This window comes from Leucoraja erinacea, chromosome 9 (assembly GCF_028641065.1).
Source record: "Leucoraja erinacea ecotype New England chromosome 9, Leri_hhj_1, whole genome shotgun sequence".
Classification (NCBI taxonomy): Eukaryota; Metazoa; Chordata; class Chondrichthyes; order Rajiformes; family Rajidae; genus Leucoraja; species Leucoraja erinaceus.
The window spans coordinates 58,598,786-58,620,301 of record NC_073385.1 but is presented as its reverse complement, the minus strand read 5'-3'; the positions used below and the strand labels follow the sequence as shown (position 1 = coordinate 58,620,301).

The following is a 21,516-nucleotide window of genomic DNA, read 5'->3' as shown; positions in this document are numbered from 1 at the left end:
AACATTATTCAGCATTATAATGAGGGAATAATGCAAAACTGTGTGTTATTAGGCATTTTTATAGTTGAGTCTAGAACTTTGAAAATGTGAACTTTAGGTGTTTGAAAAAAAGGGTTTAGTTTAATCTTGGAAATATTGTTAAATTAGTACCATTAATGAAAATATTCAAGCAAGACAGTGCCAGGATGTCTGGGGTTATGAGAAGGCTGGAGAATGGGATAGGAGGGAGAGCTAGATCAGCCATGATTGAATGGTGGGCCGAATGGCCTAATTCTGTTCCCATCACATGACCAAACACATTATGTAAGCAAATTATGTGGCTTAAAAGATTCAATTAGAGAAAATGAATTTGTAACTGCTAATTATTTGATGTAGAAAATCAAAAATCAAATTTGGAATAGTTCCAATTCCAAATGTTGGTAATTTCAGGCTTGTCTGAAAGTGACATATGAGCCGTGCACCATCTCACTTATGTTCCTAATCACTAGGGTAAAGGCAGGGTGTGGGAACATGTTTGTGGGCAATACTTGAGAGTTTGTTTAAACAATCTGCAGCTTGCTTGGTGAAGGAATGTGTTTTGCAAGTATTCGGTTGCTCTGAATATTGGGTAGCGTTTGTTATAACTGCCCTCTCAGGAGGAAGAGCGGATGAGGAAGTTGGCCAACAGAAGCAGTTTGCGCACCGGCTCAAATCTCAGCCTCTCGTCCAATCCCACATCTGGTTACAGCAGCAGCACCACGGCTTCGCCTGACATCAACCCCCAGACCAAGGTGAGAACACACTCAACATTCTCAATCTTGTGTTGGTGCTGTGGATAAAATGCCCATTATTGGTTCATCCTCTGTATCTGACAACCCCAGCACCTCAGTGAACAGTCTGTAATCAATACAACAGCTGAAAGGAAGACAGTCTATACTGGAACTTCATAGCAAATGAGGTGTAATTACTGTGGTTGTTTAGAGAGTATGGTGGCACATGGCAAGATCAGAAACTAGATATGTGTGGGAAGTAACTGCAGATGCTGGTTTAAACCGAAGATAGACACAAAAAGCCGGAGTAACTCAGCGGATTAGACAGCATCTCTGGAGAAAAGGAATGGGTGACGTTTTGGGTCGAGACCCTTCTTCAGACTAGACTTCAAACTAGGTAATCTATTTCAATTGTTGTGAAATAAACTTTGGCCAAATGCCCATGGAGGATCGTTGCATCTGTTTAAATTGTGCACATTTTACATCCACCTTAAAGATGCTGCAGTACACACTGCAAAAAATATATCTTATGTTGGAAATATAAGATTAGTGCGTTCTTTAAACTACAAAGTGAAAAGTTAAACAACGCAGAAGTCATGGATTTTGTGTTCCAGTGCTTGTTGTTTTGTGTGTGTAAGATGCAACCAGCACATTTGTAAAAGAGCAGCACCATGTGACCGTGGACAGAATTGAGATATGGGTGTTGTGTTTAATTGTTGCAATTTTTCACAGATGATTGAGTTTTTTGAGAAGGCAACTATGAAGATTAATGGAAGGCATATATGAACTTTAATAAGGCAAGTTCCTGCATGGTAGGCTGGATGGAAAGTGGATCCAATGTCAACTGGCTATTGGACCAAAACTGACTTGGTGACTGGAGGGAGGGGATAGTGGTAGGATAGTTTACTGATTGTAGGTCTGTGACCAGTCATGTACTACAAGGACTGCCGCAAGAAGTGGTGGAATCAGATACAATTGCTGTTTAAGAGTCATTTGGACAGACACAGATAAATATGGCTCTAATGCGGGCAAATGGGTTTAGTGGAGGTGGGCAAGAGGGTCAGCATGGACATGTGGGTTGAAGGGCACATTTCAGTACTGTACCACTCAACAACTCTAGAGTAAAACTAAAGCAGATTTGTTTTATTGCATCAGTCTCCTTTGAGCCACCATCCGCAGGTGATGGAAACTTGAAACACTATGTTGGGGGAATGTTGTGTTTAGAAACTGTAAGAGATTTTTTAAATTAATTTGCGTGTATGCTGCCGGCAAAACTATTCTCTACGGACAAACCACGTTACAGTTGTACACAGCCGGGCAAGTGAGGAGGATCTCACTGAATCGTGACTGTGCCTCAGTGATCGGGTAACTCTGTGTGAAAGCTTTTAACTAACGAGACTGATCAGTAAATAATGAGATATTCAGCCTAAAGGAGTTTCACAAGGATCTTAATATCCCTTTACATTAGCCATTCTGTGCAGATAATTTGATTTCAAATTTCCAGTAACTATCTTGAATAAATCACGTTGTATGGAGCAAGTTTTTATTGAATAAAATCTGTTTAATAACAGCAGAGCAAAAGCCGTGCAGATCCTGGGATGGCCAGCAACAGATTCACAGCTTGTGGCAACTCACAGTTTAAAGACACTGAAGTCACTCAACATGGTGAGTAACACTGAACATGTTCCCTAAACTTCAGCTCATCAAGATCGTGCTGCGCATGTTGTAACTCCTCCTAAGTTCCATTCACCAACATTTCCGCTCACAGCGATTTAACAAGGCCCTGTTTTGAGATGCCTCATGCACAAGCATCCATGTGTTCAGGCCCCGCCACAGTTCTTGTGTCCGTGTGAATTTGTGTGTCTAATTTGACTGATTGAGTTGATTTGAGAATCATTGCTTTGATTAAGTCGTGTGTTGTGGAATGAAGGGAAATGAGTGGATGTAAGTTTTTGATAAGGTTGCCAAATCAAACGTTATTGTGGAAAATAAACCATCTTGTGGCAGGTGATATAATAGTGTGTGGTGGCTGTTAAACAGGGAGCAGGGAGGGGGCATCAATGAGGTAAGCCTTCAATAATCCACTAAACAAATGTTCAGCATCTGGCTCATTGGATTTCCTGTTCAATGTTTAAACTCACTGGGAACTCTTTCCCATGCACCTCAAACACACCAGGTTCACTGAAACATGGATTATACTTCTGTATAACAGCTGAACAAATGAGTGTCATGGTATTGATGGTCATAATATCTGTCAGGAGGAATTACCAGTCGGGTACCATCAAAACCCATAAGCTTTTTGGCATTTTACTGTCTTTACTTTTTACAATGTAAATGAATGAGTTGGGTGAACCACCAAAGGGTTGGTTGCTATATTTGCTGAGGCACCAAGTCGGGAAGCTCCAACGTCGCGGAAGGTTCGACCAGCCCCGATCATCCAGCGCGGGGGAGCTGACATCCCCCCTAATGCAGGAGCTGAACGCCTCAACACGGAGGGCCCAAACGCTGCTGGTTATGGGAGTCAAGATCATCCCGTCAACGGAGGTCTCGAGGCCCCCGACCGAGGAAGAACAAAAAGGAGTTGAACTTTATTTTGCCTTCATGTTCATGGTAAAATGTGTTTTTGAGTCTGTTGCTTTTAATTGTATGACTGACCTGGCCAGTGAAATTCCTCGTATGTTGCAAAACATACTTGCCGAATAAAGTGTGATTCTGATTCTGAAAGTGTGATTCTGAAGAAATAAGGAGGCTAAGGTAGGTTATGTGGGCATCTGATGAAGTAGTTCATGGTAGGCTGATCCAGAAGATTTTAGACACATAGGATCCACAGTGAGGGAATCCCAGCCAGCTGCTACATTGTGATCCTCACAGTAATCACATCTTCCCTCCCCACCCCTCTCTCCTTTCTGTAGGGACCACGCTCAGTGACATCCTGGTATGCTCACCCCTCCCTGACCCCTGGCACGTTCTCCTGCAGCTGTAGGAGGTATGACCCCGTCTCTACATCTCCTCCCTCACTTCCATTCACGGACCTGAATGGCACTTCCAGATTCACCTGCACCTCTTCCAATCTCGTCTACTGTATTTGGAGCTCATAATGTGGCCTCCTACATTGGTGAGACCAAGTGTAGACTAGGTGACCACTTTATCTAGCATTTGCCTTCACCATTATACCTCTCCACTCTCAATCCTGTTGCAAGTGTCTTGACCCATAATGTTGACTATCCCTCCGCCTCCATAGATGCTGCCTGACCTGTTGAGTTCCTCCATAGGGGGGACGGTTTAAAAATCTGTTTAAGACAGCAGAGTGAATTATCTTCAATGCTAACAAGTCTTTGGAACTCTAGAGAGGTGGAAGCAGAATATTTAAATATTTTTGAATAACCTTAAGGTATGGGTGGTAGTTTCTTCATAATCAAGGAGGCCAAGCATTATTGAGGAGAGGATGTCATTGCAGATAGCTACAAAATGCTGCAGTAACCCAGTGGGACAGGCAGCATCTCTGGGGAGAAAGAATGGCTGACATTTCGGGTTGAGACCCTTCTTCAGACTGACGTCAGGGAGGGGAATAGATAGATAAGGTCGTGTGAAAGTGTGAAAACAGGGAAAAGGGAATAGAGTTCAAGGAAAATGTAGAATAGATTATTGTTGACTGAGTGAAGGTAACACCAAAGCAGACAGATACAATGTAGTTGGAGACAGTAAGACTGGCTGGAGAACTGGGAAGGGGGAGGGATGGAGAGAGAGAGAGAGAGAGGGGGAAAGCAAGGGTTACTTGAAGTTAGAGAAGTCAATGTTCCTACTGCCCAAACTGCCCAAGCAAAATATGAGGTGCTGTTCCTCCAATTTGCGCTGGGCCTCAATCTGACAATGGTGGAGGCCCAGGACAGGAAGGTCAGTGTGGGAATGGGAGGGGGAGTTAACGTGTCCAGCAACCAGGAGATCAGGTAGTTTCAGGCAAACTGAGCGGAGGTGTTCAGCGAAACGATCATCGAGCCTGCGCTTGTTCTCGCCGATATACAGGAGTCCACACCTGCAACAGCGGGTACAGTAGATGAGGTTAGAGGAGGTGCAAGTGAACCTCTGCCTCACCTGGAAACACTGTCAGGGTCATTGGATGGAGTGGAGAGGGGAGATAAAGGGACATGTATCTGGGGAGGGGATGGTTTGGGTGGGAAGGGACGAGTTGACAGAGGGAAAGCGGAAAGGGGTGAAGATGGGAAGATGTGACTGGTGGTGAGATCTCCTTGGAGGTGGCGAAAATGGCAGTGGATTACGTGCTGTATGCAACGGCTGCTGGGGTGGAAGGTGAGGACTAGGGGGACTCTGGCCGTTACAACTGGAGGAAGGGGGAGCAAGAGTGGAGCTGCGGGATTTCGAGGAGAACCTAGTGAGGGCCTCGTCTATAATGGAAGAGGGCAAGCCCCGTTCCCTAAAGCCTGGGATGGAAAACCTCATCTTGGTCGCAGATGCGGCGTAGACGGAGGAATTGAGTTGAGAGTAGGGGATAGTATTCACAGGAAGCAGTATGGGAAGAGGTGTAGCCTAGATAGCTGTGGGTCAGTGGGCTTAGAATAGTTGTCAGTTGATTGTCTGTCTCCTGTGATGGAGACGGTGATCGTCAGTGTATCGTGTCCTTCCCCTTGGTATCTGTTACTATTCTCCACATGTCTCTGTGACGGAATACCCATCGGTTGCTCGCCCTATAACAGCCTTTTTTCCCTCCAATAATTGAATATCTTTCCCTCCATCAGAATCAGAATCACACTTTATTCACCAAGTATGTTTTGCAACATACGAGGAACATACCAGGTCAGTCATACAATTAAAAGTAACAGATCACCCAAAAACACATTTAACACAAGTGACTCCTACACATTCCTCGCTGTGATGGAAGGCAAAATAAAGTTCAAGTCCTTCCTTTTGTTCTTCCTCGGTCGGGGGCCTCGAGCCCCAGTTGACGGGTCGATCTTGACTCCCGTAGCCGGCGGCGTTCTGCCTATTATAAACAAATACCCATGTTGGGATACCAACCAACAGATTCTAAAAATATGTTTTAAGTGGTTCAATGGATGTAAGCATACAGCATTTGTCGAATAAATTAATTTAGAGGGGATTTAAAGGAAAAAATGAAAAGTTATAGACTTCGTAGGTTCGCTTCAAGAGAGTTGCATGATATCATGGAGAGATGGCAGCAGTAAACTACCCACCAATTCACAGCAGAATTAACTGAGTTATACTGTGCAGAAAACAACGTGTTTACTGTTGTTAGATACTATTCTACGAAAATATTCTATCAACTACACAGTACCAATTGTTTCATTAGTCATAACATACTGTTCGCTTATGTTAATCTTATTCAACAACAGATGATTAATACAATTCAAACACAATACAAGGGAATCTTGATATAATTCTATCTCATCTTTCAGGTCACCATCTCCATCCCAAGCTAATCATAGCCTCCCATTTACTGCAACATATCTACGCTGCTAGCGGTAGGGGGAGCGGGTGATCTACTGTAACTTCTCAGAAATGTCAACAAACTTTGTTATTTGCTCCCATTTCATTTTTACATTCCCCATCCACAATTCGTCACATTCCCAGACCGGAAGTAATAGGTCTAACCTTACTTTGCCGATTCCCGCGAACCTCTTCTGCACCTGGTCAAGCGAGAGCTGCCAATTGTCACATCCAAAACACCCTTTCCTTACCTTGTTCAATTCCAATTAAATAAAGGAGGATATACATTTTTCTTCCACAGCATTGCTTGTTGTACGCCTTCTTTGTCTTGAAAATCAAAAATACTGCAAATGGTAATGATTTGTGGAGAGTGAAGCAGTTAATGAGACCTTTCATCAGAATTAGTAAAGTGGGAAGAGAAGTTGCAGAAGAGACTAGCGGAGGGAAGGTAGGATAGGACATGGGGAATATCCCTGATAGCATGAGACCACAATGTCATTCTGATGTTTATGAAGCGGTCTAATGACAGATCAATGATGGCCACTAGGGAGGGGCATGAATAATGTTCTGCACTGGTTTCTCCTCGTGACCTACATTTCACAGATTTTATGTCCTGTGTTTTTTCTCTCCCCAATTGCCCCAAACCAAGTGGCTCAGTGGGTCAGTATCACCATGATAACCCCCGTCTCACTTAATCGCTAATCTTTTATTTGTCTTATCCCACTAATCCACATTTTCGAGACACTTAAAACCAACTCTTAGCTGTTGATTTCCACTTCTGACCAAGCCTTTGACCTGTTTCTCTTTTCTTTGAACTGTTTCTCTCTGCAGTCAAGGCCTAACTTGCTGGGTGTTTCTTGCATTTTCTCCTTTCAATGCTGTTTACCCTGTTTTAGAATCATCTGCAGAATATTGGCTGTAAGATCCTGGCCAGTGAATTCATTACAAGATTTCTTTCCTGCTCTGAGGTCACTTGGATGGTGGTTTGCAAGAGGGAAGGCTAATATGGATTTAGCGATGAGAGAATGGGATAAGGAGACAAAGTGTAACCACTGCTGCTGATACGGAGTGGTCTAGAGGCTGCAGGAGAGGGTAATACTTTACTGAACAGTATGCAAAATAAAATTCATGTGCCGTGGTACATGTGATAATAAAGAACCATTGCACCAATGAATGACATTTAATGTGATTTGTTTTTTTGCTGCAGCTTCCTGTCCACTTGCGCTCTCAATTGCAGGAAAAATAACAACAAGCAGCTGTCACCATAGTTCAACCTTTCTCAAAAAGTATCAAGATTTGGCTATTCTGACTGTAGCTTCTTTAACAGCAGAGGTGAGTGTTTACATGTTCTTGAAATTATTGATGACTAATGATTGATTAGTGTCCAATAATCCTGTTGGAAAGCTATTCATGCTGCCCCATACAATCCTTCCCTTCAATGGGTTATTTCCTGTGTTTGCCCCGTGTACTTCAGTTGGTTACCCGACACCAGCACTGGAGTTCAGCCTCACCAATGCCTCAGAAAGGCAGGAGTGACTGCATACTGGTTCATTCAGAGCAGGTTCTGGTAACTCTTCATATCCCACCATCCCCAGTATCCGCATCACTCTAAAGTGGGAGCATGGTAACAGCACTACAAGATAGGATGAAGCAGGCCTAACCTGTGAAAGGGCCAACGTTCCCAGTGCCCACCCCATGCAGTACCTCTTCACTGATGTTCAGGATGGCCAACCTTGGCTGATGGCAAGCCTTCTCCTTATGCCCAGTTAAAGCCCTGTCCTGGGTCTGCAGGGGAGGGAGCTCCAGGAATGTGACCCGTGGGTGAATCCCAAGGCTGAGACAATTCAACATCACGGTGCTGCCCTTGTTGGCAATCGCAAAGGAGTGACCTGTGTACATTTAAAAATCTTTGATTTACATTGTCTACAAAGCACAGAATGATGAAAATCCCAATCTTTTCAGATCACAAGTGCATCTGTGAACCATCCTGGAGACCACCTCACTGGTGAAGCAGCAGCTGGCTGGAGGTACATGAATTCATCAAGTTAACAAATGTACAGCATTGACGTGATTCACCCCAGGTTTAAAGACATTTTTACAAGAATTGCCACTGGCGCAGGTTGGCCCAAAGCATCTTTGCACTGTTGTTACTGTTGTACTGTAAGAAGTGCTAATCTAACCACAGGAAGCTCCCAGAAGCATGATTTCACAGTAACTCAATGAAGCTTTGGTGATTCAGTTGATAAAACTGCTAACCAGTATTTCTCTGCTTCAGTGAAGTGCCCTGGGATATTGTATTACCATCTGGGGAGATCCTCAGCATTGTTTGTTAGAATGAAGGGCAAGGCTGGTACGAGTAAGGAACTCTGGCCTGGATGACGAGAGAAATTGTGGCTGTGTTCTGCAAAAAGGAGGCGTGGGTCAGGTGTAAGCAGCTGGGATCAAGTGTATTCCTGGAGGAGTGTATGAACCGGGGACCGGTGGTAGTGCTGTTGTTTGTCTGACTGAAGGCCTGTGACTAGTGTTACACTTCAGGAATCAGTGCTGGGCCCACTGCAGTTTGTCATGGAGTGATAGTGTGGAAACAGGCCCTTTGGTCCAACTTGCCCACACCAGCCAACATGTCCCATGTTGCACTAGTCCCACATGCCAGCATTGGGTCCATATCCCTCCAAACCTGTCCTATCCATGTACCTGTCTAACGGCTTCTTAAATGTTGGGATAGTTCCTGCCTCAACTACCTCCTCTGGCAGCTTGTTCCATACATTCACCACCCTTTGTGTGATAGAGTTACCCCTCAGATTCCTATTAAATCTTTTCCTCTTCACCGTAAACCTATGTCCTATGGACATCTCATTTGTCATCTCATTTGAAACAGTACAAATTAATAAGTTTGCAGAAGATACCAAAATGGTTGGTATTGTAGAAAGTAGAACAAATTACAGCGGGATCTCGTTCAGCTGGATGTTTAATGGTGTTTGGATAAGTGTGAGGAGTTGCATTTTGGGAAGTCAAACCTGGCAAGGAACTTCACAGTGAACAGTAGGGTCCTGGGCTGTGTTATAGAGCAGAGGGATCTAGGAGTACAAGTACATAGTCCTGAAAATGGCATCACAGGTACATAGGGTAGTGAAGAAGCTTTTTACCATATTGGCTGTCATTGGTCAGATAATTGAGTATAACATTTGGAGTGTTAAGTTACAGTTGTACAATATGTTGGTGAGGCTGCATTTGGAGTAGTGTCCAGTTTTGGTCACAAGTAAATATGCCCCATTAAGCTGGAAAGAGTGCAGAAAGGATTTACGAGCATGAGGGTCTGAGCTATGGGGAGAGGATGCGCAGGCTGGGACTTTATTCCTAGTCCAGGAGGCTGAGCGGTGGTCGTATGGAGGTCTATAAATCATGAGGGGTGTGGATTGGGTGGAAGTACAAGCATCTTTTTCCCAAGTTAGGGAATCAAGAATTAGAGGACATCGCTGTAAGGGGGAAATGATTTAATAGCAACCTGAGAGGCGAATTTTGCCTACAGCAGGTGATGGATAAATAGAACAAGCAGCCAGAGGAAGTGAAGGTATATTAACATAATTTAAAACATTTGGACAAGTAAATAGATAGGAAAGGTGTGGAAGGATATCGGCCAAGCACAGGCATGTGGAACGAGCTGAGATGGGGCATCTTGTTCAGCATGGGTGGGTTGGGCCAAATCTGAAACTGCAACACTTACTCGGCCTATCTCTGCACAAAAACAGAAGCAATGCTTTGGGCGGTATTTTGAATCTTAAAAATTACATAGTTAGTCATGTACTTTCAGTTTTCTTTCTGTTTCCATTAGATACCATGGCATGGAAAAAGATGTCCTGATGTTTTATAAGCGGTACCTTTCCTCCACCAAGCATGGCTTTATGGGAGTTGGCGTGATTGAGAAGCCACTGGACACTGTGTGGCGTTTGGTGAAGGATAACAGCAAGAGGCAGCTCTATGACGAGGCATTAAAAACGGTGAAAATACACCAACAACTGGGACACGGCATTGAGCTCGGTAAGATGCACTGATCTCCTCCAGAGCTTCTGGTCTTTAGTCATTTACTTTCTTGATTTGATTGATCTTAACCCGTTTCAAAATATACCACTAAATCTTCCTGGCAATTCCTTCCAAGCTCTTTACCCAGTGTCTGTGGGTTTCCTCAGGAGTAATGAGAGTTCCTTCACACATGAATGTTAGCAAGTTACATCCCATGTACCTTGATTCAGGTTGGTTCAACGTGAGCTTCAGTTATCTAAGTCTACTTCAGTTTGTAATTGATGAACCTCTTTGATATTGGTATTGATTATCCAGTGTACAGTAAAAAGGTTTGTTTTCAAATGAGAACTCCTGATGGACATCTCTAAATAGTAACTTTGAGAAAGATGAATGAGCTTTTTCTTTACCCAGATCTTTTTGTCAGCCAGTACAACTTGTGCCTACATCCTCAATGTCAATAAATACCCACTAAGCAGTTGGCTGGGTGCTCATGTTTGATCAGATTAACTTTTATATTCTGTTTAAGAAGGAACTGCAGATGCTGGAAAGTCGAAGGTAGACAAAAATGCTGGAGGAACTCAGCGAGTGAGGCAGCATCTATGGAGCGAAGGAAATAAGCAACGTTTTGGGTCTGATTAGTTAATCAGATTTAAAAGTTGCTAAACCAATGTTTTAACCAGTGTAATGATTTTAGCAAGGTTCCACGATGGCAAGCTGGTCAAAAAAGAAAGAGTGAATGTGATCCAAGTCCGAGTGGCAAAATAGCTCCGGACTTTGCTCAATGGCAGTCATTTCAGGGGAGATGAGCTGAGTGTTTTGTGGCTGTTATAAATGGAGTTCCATAAGGCTCAGCATTTCTTTGTTTTTTGTTCTTATGACTAATGCCTTGAACTCAGCTGTAGATTAGACAATGAAGAAATTTGCAGAAGATACAGAAAGTGACCTTGTTGATTTTAAGATATCTTAAGGCTGCAGGAAGAGATATACCTTTGGGCCGTCAGGCAAAAAATGGTAAATAGAAATTAATTCTGATAGTGAGAGAATACTGTTGAAGAGTTACTGGTACAACAGGCCACACACCCCTTCAATTGTATTATGTCCACTAATCCTTGCAAGTCCCAGGGCAGATCAGTAAGATAGTTGTAATAGCAAAGGGGGTGCTTTATTTGATGAGCAATTGGGTATAACAGCCATTATTGTTGTAAATAATATTCAACTAAGGAAGCAGTAGAGGTGAATGGCGTTTCCTTTGTGTGAAATATTTTTGTTAGGACTGCTCCTTTTAGTATTTATTTTTGCAGCACAATGACGCAGATGGTAGAATTGCTATCTCAGCATCAGAGACCTGGTTTGATCCTGACCTCAGTTGTTGACTGGGTGGTGTTTGCATGTTCACCCTGTGACCGCGCGGGCTTACTCAATGTGTTCCATTTTCCTCCCACATCCCAAAGATGGGCGGGTTTGTTGCCCCAAATATGTAGGGAAGGTCATGGAATTGGGATAACAGAATTAAAATTTGCAATGAAAGTAATTTTTTAGTTGAAACTTGGGTAATGAACAATGTGCTGGGAAATGTAGGCAGGCTGCTGAAATGGACAAACATTTCCCTGAGATTTGCCTGAAAGGTTGTGTTCTGTAAGAGAAACGAGGAGCGACCATAAAAGATCAATGGTACACTTTAAACAAAGTGCACAGCGAGAGACCTGGGTTCAAATTGAGAGAAATATTAAACAGGCACGAGCACATGAGACGACAAATGAAACAAGTTATGTTGAACCTTTAAAATACTGGTTAGAGCTCAACCAGTGTTCTGCCCAACTTTGAAGGCCCTGGATAGTTAACCACTGTTCCAGGGATATAGTCTTGAATAACATATAAAAATTGCTACGTCAAAATGAGGTTTGAAATCATAAGGTAAGTGAAGATAAAGTGACTGATCAGTGGCAGAAGATACAGATACAAGGTAAATTAACCACGGGTTAGCAATGCTAACAGTTATGCATGGAATGTTCTGTCTGAATGAGTATTGAAAGTAAAAGTCAAATTCGGTCTGATGAGCAATATAATTTTCTTTGTGGTTTTGCACTGTAACAGGTAACCAATGTTTGAATTATTTGGTGGAAAGCATCTTAGCTGTGTAGGAAAGAACTGCAGATGCCGGTTTAAATTGAAGGTAGACACACAATGCTGGAGTAACTCAGCGGGACAGGCAGCATCTCTGGAGAGAAGGAATAGGTGACGTTTCAGATCGAGATTCTTCTTCCGACTGATGTTCTTCTCCCCATCACTTGTCATTAGCAAGAGGCCATTCATCAAGCTTCGGGTGTTTAGAGGAGAACCAGGATAAATATTAGTGCATCAACAAACTGATACCACTTTAATCCACCACGTTCACAGGGTTTTTCATGCAGAGTATTTACGATGGGCAACTCTTCACCTGGATATGAAGGATGGCTGTATGTTGTGAATGTTCTGTAAATCTGTAAACCAACTGCTTTACAATCTTATGCTGTTTCATTTGATTATCTTCCCTCCTTCTTCAAGTTTACCTTGTGATTGACACCTGCCGTCTCAACCAGCCCAGGGACTTCTGCTGCATCAGTGTGGAGGCTAAAAAGGTACAGTCAACCACAGTGGGTTGAATCCTTCTGGCATTGATTTCTTTTTTGTTGTGTTTTAAGTAATGGCATCGTTATCTCTGTGATCCTTGCATTTGAACTCTTAACATCTTCAAATGATCCATATTACCATATTATCCACAACCTATGATTGTGATTCTTCTTTGCTGCAGCCATCTACCCTGCTAATTACACACTGATTTGTGCTTTGAATCTATCCAAGGCCTATGCTGCCTTCTCTGCTTATATATTTGTAGACTACACATGCACTCTGCATAATAGATGGTGTGGCTGTATCAGTCCATAATCAGCCATTCCTCACTCTCTGCATCACCAGAACTAGTTTGCCACGAGAGCTATAGTGGCTCAATTTACAACAACCCCAGTTAACACAGCATGTGTTCCTAAAAATTAAAATAAACGATACCATCTTATATCTTTATAGACTGCAACCCATTGGGGAATTGGCTAATGTGTTATTGATCATGATTGAGTAGCAGACAGCTGCAAACAGGACTTGCTGTGAATAATCTCACTCCCGTTAACACTGGATGTCTCTGTTTACTACATGGTAGAATCACAACTTATACTTTTGCGACGTGGAGAATGTGCACTGCAATACGCTCAGAGTCTGCATCACTTTCTTTCTCTAGAATAAGCAGTACATTTTGGCGATGCAATCCATCTATGAGGAATCAATGCCTCGACCTGTGAAGGAGATGGTACGAGGTGAAATGCTGCCCAGTGGCTGGATCCTGCAGCCTGACAACCACAATGGGAAAGAGATAACAAGACTTATCTACCTGACTCAGGTAAAGTAGATGTGACAATGTGACTAAGGTTGACACCCATGTTACAAATTAAGCTGAGCTTTCTCGTTCTTTATTTTTCAGGTTGATCTTGGTGCTCCTGCTCTTCCTCCCAACCTGTTGGAGTCACTCGCCAAGCAGCAGCCTTTGTGTATTGCCAACCTAACCTGCTTACTCTCCTGCTGACATGGTTATAAAGATCAGTGCCACACCCAGTGAAGGATGGAGCAGAGCAGCTGATTTGAACCAGAACACAGTTACCTATCTGGCTGAGGTCAGGTCATACAGTGGTAATATAAACATCTTGAGCAAGTTAAAACTAGGATATTTCTGCATTATTGCAAACCTCTCATAGATAAATACATCACTTTCCAATGGACAAGTTGAGCTACTTCTCAGCAAGTTAACTACGAGCTGTTCTATGTTTTTTAAGTAAAATGTACAGTTAAAATTTTTATTTTTGTATGCAAAAATCAAAGGTCCAAATTGAACTTTATTTATAAACTGGGTGAAGCCTTTTATATGAAACATTTTATATACAATTATTTCTATAATAATTAGTTTATATTGGATTTTCAAACAAAAATAAGCATTAAATATTTTGTGAATATTATTCTGTGAATGATTGTTTTATGTGCTTTTCAGCTGCAATGCTTTGCAAAGAGAAAGTGTCCTAATTCCTCCAGTTCAAGCCAATTCAGCAAAAGAAATGAACTGCTCCACAAGGTAGAACAGTACATCACAGAAACAGGGCTTTTGGCTCACCATGTCGCCAATATCAAATGCTTCTTAAATGCCACTACTGTATCTGCTTCCATCACCTCTCCTGGCAGTGCATTCTCTCTTTATAAAATACTTGCCTCAAATCTCACCTTAAACATGCCTTCAAATATTTAGCATCTCCACCTTGGGGGAAAAAAATGCTCTATCTATCCTCTCACTGAATATACTTCCACCGGTCTATTTTATAGCCTTTGACGTTCTAGAGAGATTGAACAAACAATCCAAGTTTTGTCCAATCTCTCTTTACAGCTAGTACACCCTAATCCACGCAACATATTGTGAATCTTTTCTGCATCCTCTCGAAAACCTCCACACAATATTTCAAATGTGTACTAGCCAATGTTTGATACAGCTGCACCATGACTTGCCTATACTCAGTGTTCTGACTGATAAAGGCAAGTATGCCGCATGGCTTCTTTACTAACATAATGCTTTTGTTGCCACTTTCAAGGAGCCATGGACTTGCAACCCAAGATCCTTCTACACTTTTCTCTTGAGGTACAAAGCATCAAAGAAAATGTTGTCCATTACAAGTCAGAAAAATCCTAATAGTCTGGGTCTAAATTTACTACCAACAAACTACAGCCTCTAAAAATATGGCAATTGTGGAATCTCATCCTTCTTAACCAAATGAATTCTTAAATTTATTCAATCACTCCTTTCAGTGCACAAGTTTAAACTAAATATTCTAATTTCACATTTGTTTAGATTTTAATCTGAAAGCTTCGCAAGCTGACCATCGTGTGAGACACAGTGAAACTTAAGGGCCTGTCCTACTTAGGCGATTTTTTAGGCGACTGTCATAGTTGCAGCAGGTTGCTGAAAAACCACTAGACCCCTCCCACGACAATGGTCGACATCAAGCTACTGACCCATTAGGACATCCACCTACGACCCTGTCAGTGACAACTGAAGGCAATTCAGTCGCCGGTTGACGTAGGTAGTCGCCAATGGTCAAGCTAGGCTCCTTGGTGTTAACCCACTGTCGCCAGAAATTTTTGAACATGTTGCAAATCCAGCTACGACTCTTTGGGCGACTGAGGAGTCTACTCCCGACAATGTGGTGACAGCCTAAGTGGGACAGGCCCTTTCCTCTCATGACCCATGGACAGGGCAGAAACAGTTCTCCATTTTGTGGCAGCCCAAAGTCTGGCCAACTGTAAACAATGAACAGGAGCCAGTTAATTGTTAACTTCAAAATCAAGGCCAAACATCAGATTACTTACACAATTAAAAAAGTGGTTCGTTTATTAGCTAGTCCAATGTGAACTACAAAATATTCATTTGAATATTTGATTAAATTTACCAACTGATAACTTTCAATAAAATATACAAACAAATTACACATGAATTGTAAAATACTGTAAAAATAGACCACGTCTTTCCTCTTTCTATGTCATAATCCAAGCCTGTGCTTTACTCAATATATCTTGACTCATTTGCCTTCTGTTCTTCCACTTCATCTGTTTTTGGCAGTTCTGAACACATTTTAAGTGCAGATTCTATCACACTTCTGAAATCCTGAAAGAAAGACATTTTAAAATTCAAGACTAGTTTTTTTTACTAATACATAAATACTTTAGATTTTGCTAAGAGATGCCACTGAATCTCTGTATCTATTGTAAATCAAAATCTGTTACCTGGGGCCAGTGCAGTTGTGAAAGGTCCTTCCAGCAACGCTCTATCTCGACAGCTTTCATCAACCCCTGCATAATGAGACCGTGAAGCAGGAAGGAGAGCTTACTCCACTGTGACTAGAGGGAGAAGAAACTGGTAAAAAAAACTTTGAAAGAGAAACTGATTTTATTTGTACCAATATTTTTGTTCCTTGTTAAATATACAGAAATCGGCAAACCTGCTATCATTCTTCAGGGAACGGGGGTTCCCCTCCCCCACTATAGATGAGGCTCGCACCAGGGTCTCCTCCATACCCTGTAACACTGCTCTCTCTCCCCATCCCCCCACTCGCAACAAGGGCAGAGTCCCCCTGGTCCTCTCCTTTCACCCCACTAGCCGGCACATACAACAAATAGTCCTCTGTCAGTTTCGCCACCTCCAACGTGACCCCACATCTCCCCCCGTCTGCCTTCCGCAAAGACCGCTCCCTCCGCAACTCCCTTGTCAATTCTTCCCTTCCCTCCCGCTCCACCTCTTCCCCAGGCACTTTCCCTTGCAACCGCAAGAGATGCTACACTTGTCGCTTTACCTCCCCCCCTCGACTCCATTCAAGGACCCAAGCAGTCGTTCCAGGTGCGACAGAGGTTCACCTGCACCTCGTCTATTGCATCCGCTGCTCTAGATGTCAGCTGATCTATATCGGTGAGACCAAGCGTAGGCTTGGCGATCATTTAGCTGAATACCTCCGCTCGGTCTGCACTAACCAACCTGACCTCCCGGTGGCTCAGCACTTCAACTCCCCCTCCCATTCCGTATCCGACCTCTCTGTCCTCCGGCCAGAGTGAGCAACACTGGAAATTGGAGGAACAGCACCTCATATTCCGCTTGGGGAGTTTGCATCCTGGTGGTATCAACATTGATTTCTCACAATTCTGTTAACCCTTGCTGTCTCCTCCCCTTCCTACCTCAGCCCTCGGGCTCTCCTCCTCCTTTTTCCTTTCTTCCCAGCTCCCCCCACCCCCTATCAGTCTGAAGAAGGGTTTTGGGCTTGAAACGTTGCCTATCTCCTTCGCTCCATAGATGCTGCTGCACCCGCTGAGTTTCTCCAGCATTTTTGCCTACCTGTTGCAATAGATTATGTTCTTCTCAAAAAAACAAACTTGAGTTGTCTGGCAGTAAGTACTACACCATTCTTCAGAAGCAGAAAGAAGACAAACAGGAACGTAACAGATTGAAAAGTGTTCGTATGACCTTTTAAAATAGATATCCAAGTCTTTTCAATAACCATACAATTAATTTCCTCTGAACCTTTGGATTCATCATAGTTTAATTCTAAAAGCAAGGATTGCTGGCCATTGTTGTACAACTAGGAGATCACAGAGCTTTGCAAGCCTTTTCAACATTCAATAACTCCATTTCCCCACCCTAAAGATCTTGATTATTTTAAATATCCCCAAAGCTATTGATCTCAAGCAAGTTTGTGTATACACAACTGAACCTTCTAGAGCAATTTCTCATTCAAGTAAAAAAAACAATGAATGTGCCTCTCATTCTGCATAACATCCAGCTGTTTTCCTTCCAAACTGCTTGTTGTACCTACAGGTTAACTGAGATTCAGAACCTTAACTTGAGGACCAAACATGCAACCTTGAAACATAGAAAATGCAGCCACTAATCCCAAAGTGATCCCAAAGACATCCACTGACATGTCCACCATCTGCCCAGTCTCATTGGCTGAGATATAGTATGTCTCAGCACCATATTGTCTCAAACAACCTTGTTGGGCACATTTAACAAATTGCACCCCATCTAAAACCACATACATGAAGACAATCCCAGTTATATTGGGAATGTTCAAATCCTCACTCCTGTAACCATACTGCATTTAGATGTATCTGTTCCTCTAATCCCGGCTGGCTGTTTCTGCCACCTTCCTCTGAGTGGCTATCCCTCTGCAACAATAAACAATAGGAGGGGAATGACCACAGAAGACCCCTGCACCACCTGCCAACAGTTCACACATTTCCTTTCTCTCTATACCTATGTATGACCAACTGCTTCAATATACTATCTTACACATTTTCCACATGGCTCTGCACAGTCTGACAGGAGCTGCAGCTGGACACACTTTCCATAGTATAGTTACCAGGAACATTGGTAGTTCCCTGATCTCTCACCTTCCTGCAGGAGTAGTATATCCCTGCCCTACCTTCCATGTCATTTATTCCCAGTCCCTTCTGCTAAGAAATGAAACTGAAGCCTAATGTCACAAAGCAAGAACCAATAAAAAAATTATGACCTCATACGGAAAAAGTAGCATTTTCTGGATATTTTTGGTGCGACCTATACATACATAATTTGAGTGAGGTTCACTCACTCCCTGCAGACAGTGTACCCTGAGGGAGAGAGCTAAATCTCTGCTTCAGGAACCCTGTAGAAAGAAAATGAAGTCTGTCTGTTTGATAGTAAACGCACATTTTGCCGTAATTATTCAGCAACGTTTGGCCTTCACCAATATTTATAACTGAGCTTGGTCCAAATCCCGTAAAATCACATCCCTAATCCAATCAAAGAAGTGGTCACAATCCACGGACATAAGGAATAAGTCCACAAATATAATGAATACAATTGTTGATCAAATGAATAAAGACAATGGGGCAAGTCATACTTAAAGAGCAGAACAAAGGTTACCTTTCGATTTCCTGTCCGCACTGTATAGGCAATGTTCTTCTCACTAAACATCAGCTGAAGGGGTACACGAACACGGAAATCGTCCTTCCACAAAGCAAGGAGTAATGTGAGCAATTGGTGGACAGATGCATAATGAGAAGGTTCTTCCCTGTCATTCTCCTCAGGAGGATCAGATAATGGAACTTCCCCTGCAACTACAAAAAATTAGAGCATTCAGAAAATAGAACTATAGAACTGCAAATGCTGGTTTACAAATTCACCTGGGTGGATCTTAAGCTAACTAAACTTAATTTACGGATGACACTACCGCAGTGGCCAGATATCAAATAATGGCAAGACGGAGTACAGGAAGGAGATTGAGAACCTCATAACCTGGTGTCAAGACAACAACTTTCTTCTCAATGTCAGCAAGAAAAAGAAACTAGTGGTTGTCTTTAGGATGCGAAGCGATAAATATACACTGTCAGCGACGAAGTAGAGATAGATGGTTGAAATCTGCAAGATTTTGGGAGTAAATATCACCAGCAATGTATTGTGGACTAGCCATATCCAAGCAATGGCCAAGAGCCCACACCAATGCCTTTAGTTTAGTTTAATTACGGCACAGAAACAGGTCCTTTGGCCCACAGAGTCCGCCCCAAACAGCAATCCCCGTACACTAGCACAATCCTACACACAATTTACAATTTTTACCAAAGCCAAACTGACCTACAAACCTGTACGTCTTTGGAGTGTGGAAGGAAACCCGAGCACCCAGGAAAACCCATGCAGTCACAGGGAGAACATACAAACTCCATATGGAAAGCACCCCCAGCCAGGATCGAACCCGGGTCTCTGGCACTGTAAGGCAGCCCAGGGTGCCCTCCGCTTCCTTAGAAGGCTTAGGAAATTCGGCATGTTCTTACAACTCTTACCAACTTTAATAGATGCGCCATAAAAAGCATTTTATTGGGATGCATCACAGCATGGTTTGGGATCCATCCAAGATCACAAAAAATTGCAGATTTTGCAGGGAATTGCAGGATTGTGGACACAGCCCACACCATCACACAAACCAATCTTCCTTCCAATTACTCCATCTACACTTCATGCTGCCACAGCAAGTCCACCACATAATCAAGAACGAGTCTCATCCTGGTCACTCCCTCTTCTCCCCTCTCCCATCAGACAAGAGGTACAGAAGTGTGAAATCACATACCTCCAGTTTCTTCCCAGCTGTTATCTGGCAACTAAACCATCCTATCATTAACTGGAGAGCTGTCCGGACCTACCACTTACCTCTTTGGAGATCCTCGGACTATCTTTAATCAGTCTTTATCTTGCACTAAATGTTATTCCCTTGATCCTGTATCTGGATAGCTCGACTGTAATCATGTATAGTCTTTCAGCTGATTGGATTGCACCCAACCAAAAGCATTTCACTGTATCTCGGTACACGTGACAATAAACTAAACTAAACTTGTAGAACAAGAGCAACGATCCTGCAAGTTCTCTGAAAACAAAGTATAAGATTTCACCTATGAACATGTAAAAAAAATGACCTTGTTTATTAAAGCGTATAGTCATAGTACCTCTCCAATTAGCCTCACAAACACTTAGAAGAAAGTCAAATACAGTAAGCAAAAAACAAAGTGCTGGAGGAACTAAGCGGGCCAGGCAGCATCTTTGGACTGAAATAGACAACGTTTTGGGTGGGGACCTTTTTAGTCTGAATTTCTCCAGCAATTTGGTTTTAATCGCTCAAGGTTACAGTCTCTTGTGTCTTCAAATATAGTGAGCTTCTGGTTCAATGACAAACACAATAAAAACTTTAGTCCTCAGACACATTTGTATGATCACACCACAGTTCAAAGTCCAGGCCAAGGCAGAAGCAGTTGCACCCAGACTGTCACTTACCTCCTGTCTGGTTAATTGAAGCATTATCCCAATGCTGCCATTATCTTCGAGAAATATAAATCACAATCCCAAACCGCAAGTGAAGTCAAGTGGGAGGATGTTACCTGTGAACTTCCCAATATTTACCCGTCTTAAATAATCTTGAAACAAGTCTAATTTTTAATTGTGGTTTTGTGGGTTTCACTGTTGTGTAAATTGGCTACCATACTGGTTGTGACAAAGGGCAGAAATGCATCTCCAAAAATGCCCCAACAATGGGACTGACACGTCATCAATCATATATTTCTCTTTAGTTGCATATCACTGATTTCACCAGCAAAATCAAAATTCCAGTAACTAATTCCAGTAACAACATTAACTACAAAACTAGCTTTGCATTAAAGTTTACACGAGGAGGTGGAAAACATACAGGACACTGGAAGAAAATAAACTTTTTCACTTTTACCAGTTGCTTACCTAATAAAGATGCGAGCTCCACGGTGTACTTGGCAAGGGCCTGTTCAATTACCGGACAGATGTACTGTAAGAAAAAAGGCTACAATCCATCACAAGGGCCACCTCTTCAGTGTTGAGCATTGGAATAAAGTGATGAACTTAGAATCTCTGGACTACACTTCTTCCCACCCTGCTTCCTGTAAGGACTCCATCCCCTACTCCCAATTCCTCCGTCTACGCCGCATCTGCTCCACGGATGAGGCGTTCCACACCAGGACATCTGAAATGTCCTCACTATTCAGGGAACGGGGGTTCCCCTCCTCCACCATAAATGAGGCTCGCACCAGGGTCTCCTCCATCCCCCGCAACACTGCTCTCTCTCCCCATCCCCGCACTCGCAACAAGGGCCGAGTCCCCCTAGTCCTCACCTTTCAC

General features: G+C 42.8%; 2 protein-coding genes across 3 annotated transcripts in view; one reads left to right on the top strand and one right to left on the bottom strand.

The window, feature by feature from the left end:
- The window catches only part of stard9 (StAR-related lipid transfer (START) domain containing 9), a 171,875-nt gene extending 157,605 nt beyond the window's left edge, over positions 1 to 14,270 (top strand). Inside the window, exons 27-34 of one of the 2 annotated variants that reach the window (XM_055640899.1) lie at positions 636 to 770; positions 2,324 to 2,414; positions 7,420 to 7,544; positions 8,175 to 8,239; positions 10,045 to 10,250; positions 12,777 to 12,850; positions 13,504 to 13,662; positions 13,744 to 14,270. In XM_055640899.1, the coding sequence (XP_055496874.1) occupies positions 636 to 770; positions 2,324 to 2,414; positions 7,420 to 7,544; positions 8,175 to 8,239; positions 10,045 to 10,250; positions 12,777 to 12,850; positions 13,504 to 13,662; positions 13,744 to 13,845 (957 nt within the window). In that variant the 3' untranslated portion in view covers positions 13,846 to 14,270. Of the gene's footprint in view, positions 1 to 635; positions 771 to 2,320; positions 2,415 to 7,419; positions 7,545 to 8,174; positions 8,240 to 10,044; positions 10,251 to 12,776; positions 12,851 to 13,503; positions 13,663 to 13,743 lie in introns of both variants that reach the window. The other variant, XM_055640898.1, reaches the window with a different exon arrangement.
- Positions 14,271 to 15,660: 1,390 nt separating this feature from the next.
- The window catches only part of cdan1 (codanin 1), a 123,874-nt gene continuing 118,018 nt past the window's right edge, over positions 15,661 to 21,516 (bottom strand). The window contains exons 27-30 of the mRNA XM_055640901.1: positions 21,103 to 21,166; positions 18,751 to 18,944; positions 16,083 to 16,196; positions 15,661 to 15,963 (exon numbers count right to left, since the gene is read on the bottom strand). Of these exons, the coding sequence (XP_055496876.1) occupies positions 15,859 to 15,963; positions 16,083 to 16,196; positions 18,751 to 18,944; positions 21,103 to 21,166 (477 nt within the window). The 3' untranslated portion in view covers positions 15,661 to 15,858. The remainder of the gene's footprint in view (positions 15,964 to 16,082; positions 16,197 to 18,750; positions 18,945 to 21,102; positions 21,167 to 21,516) is intronic.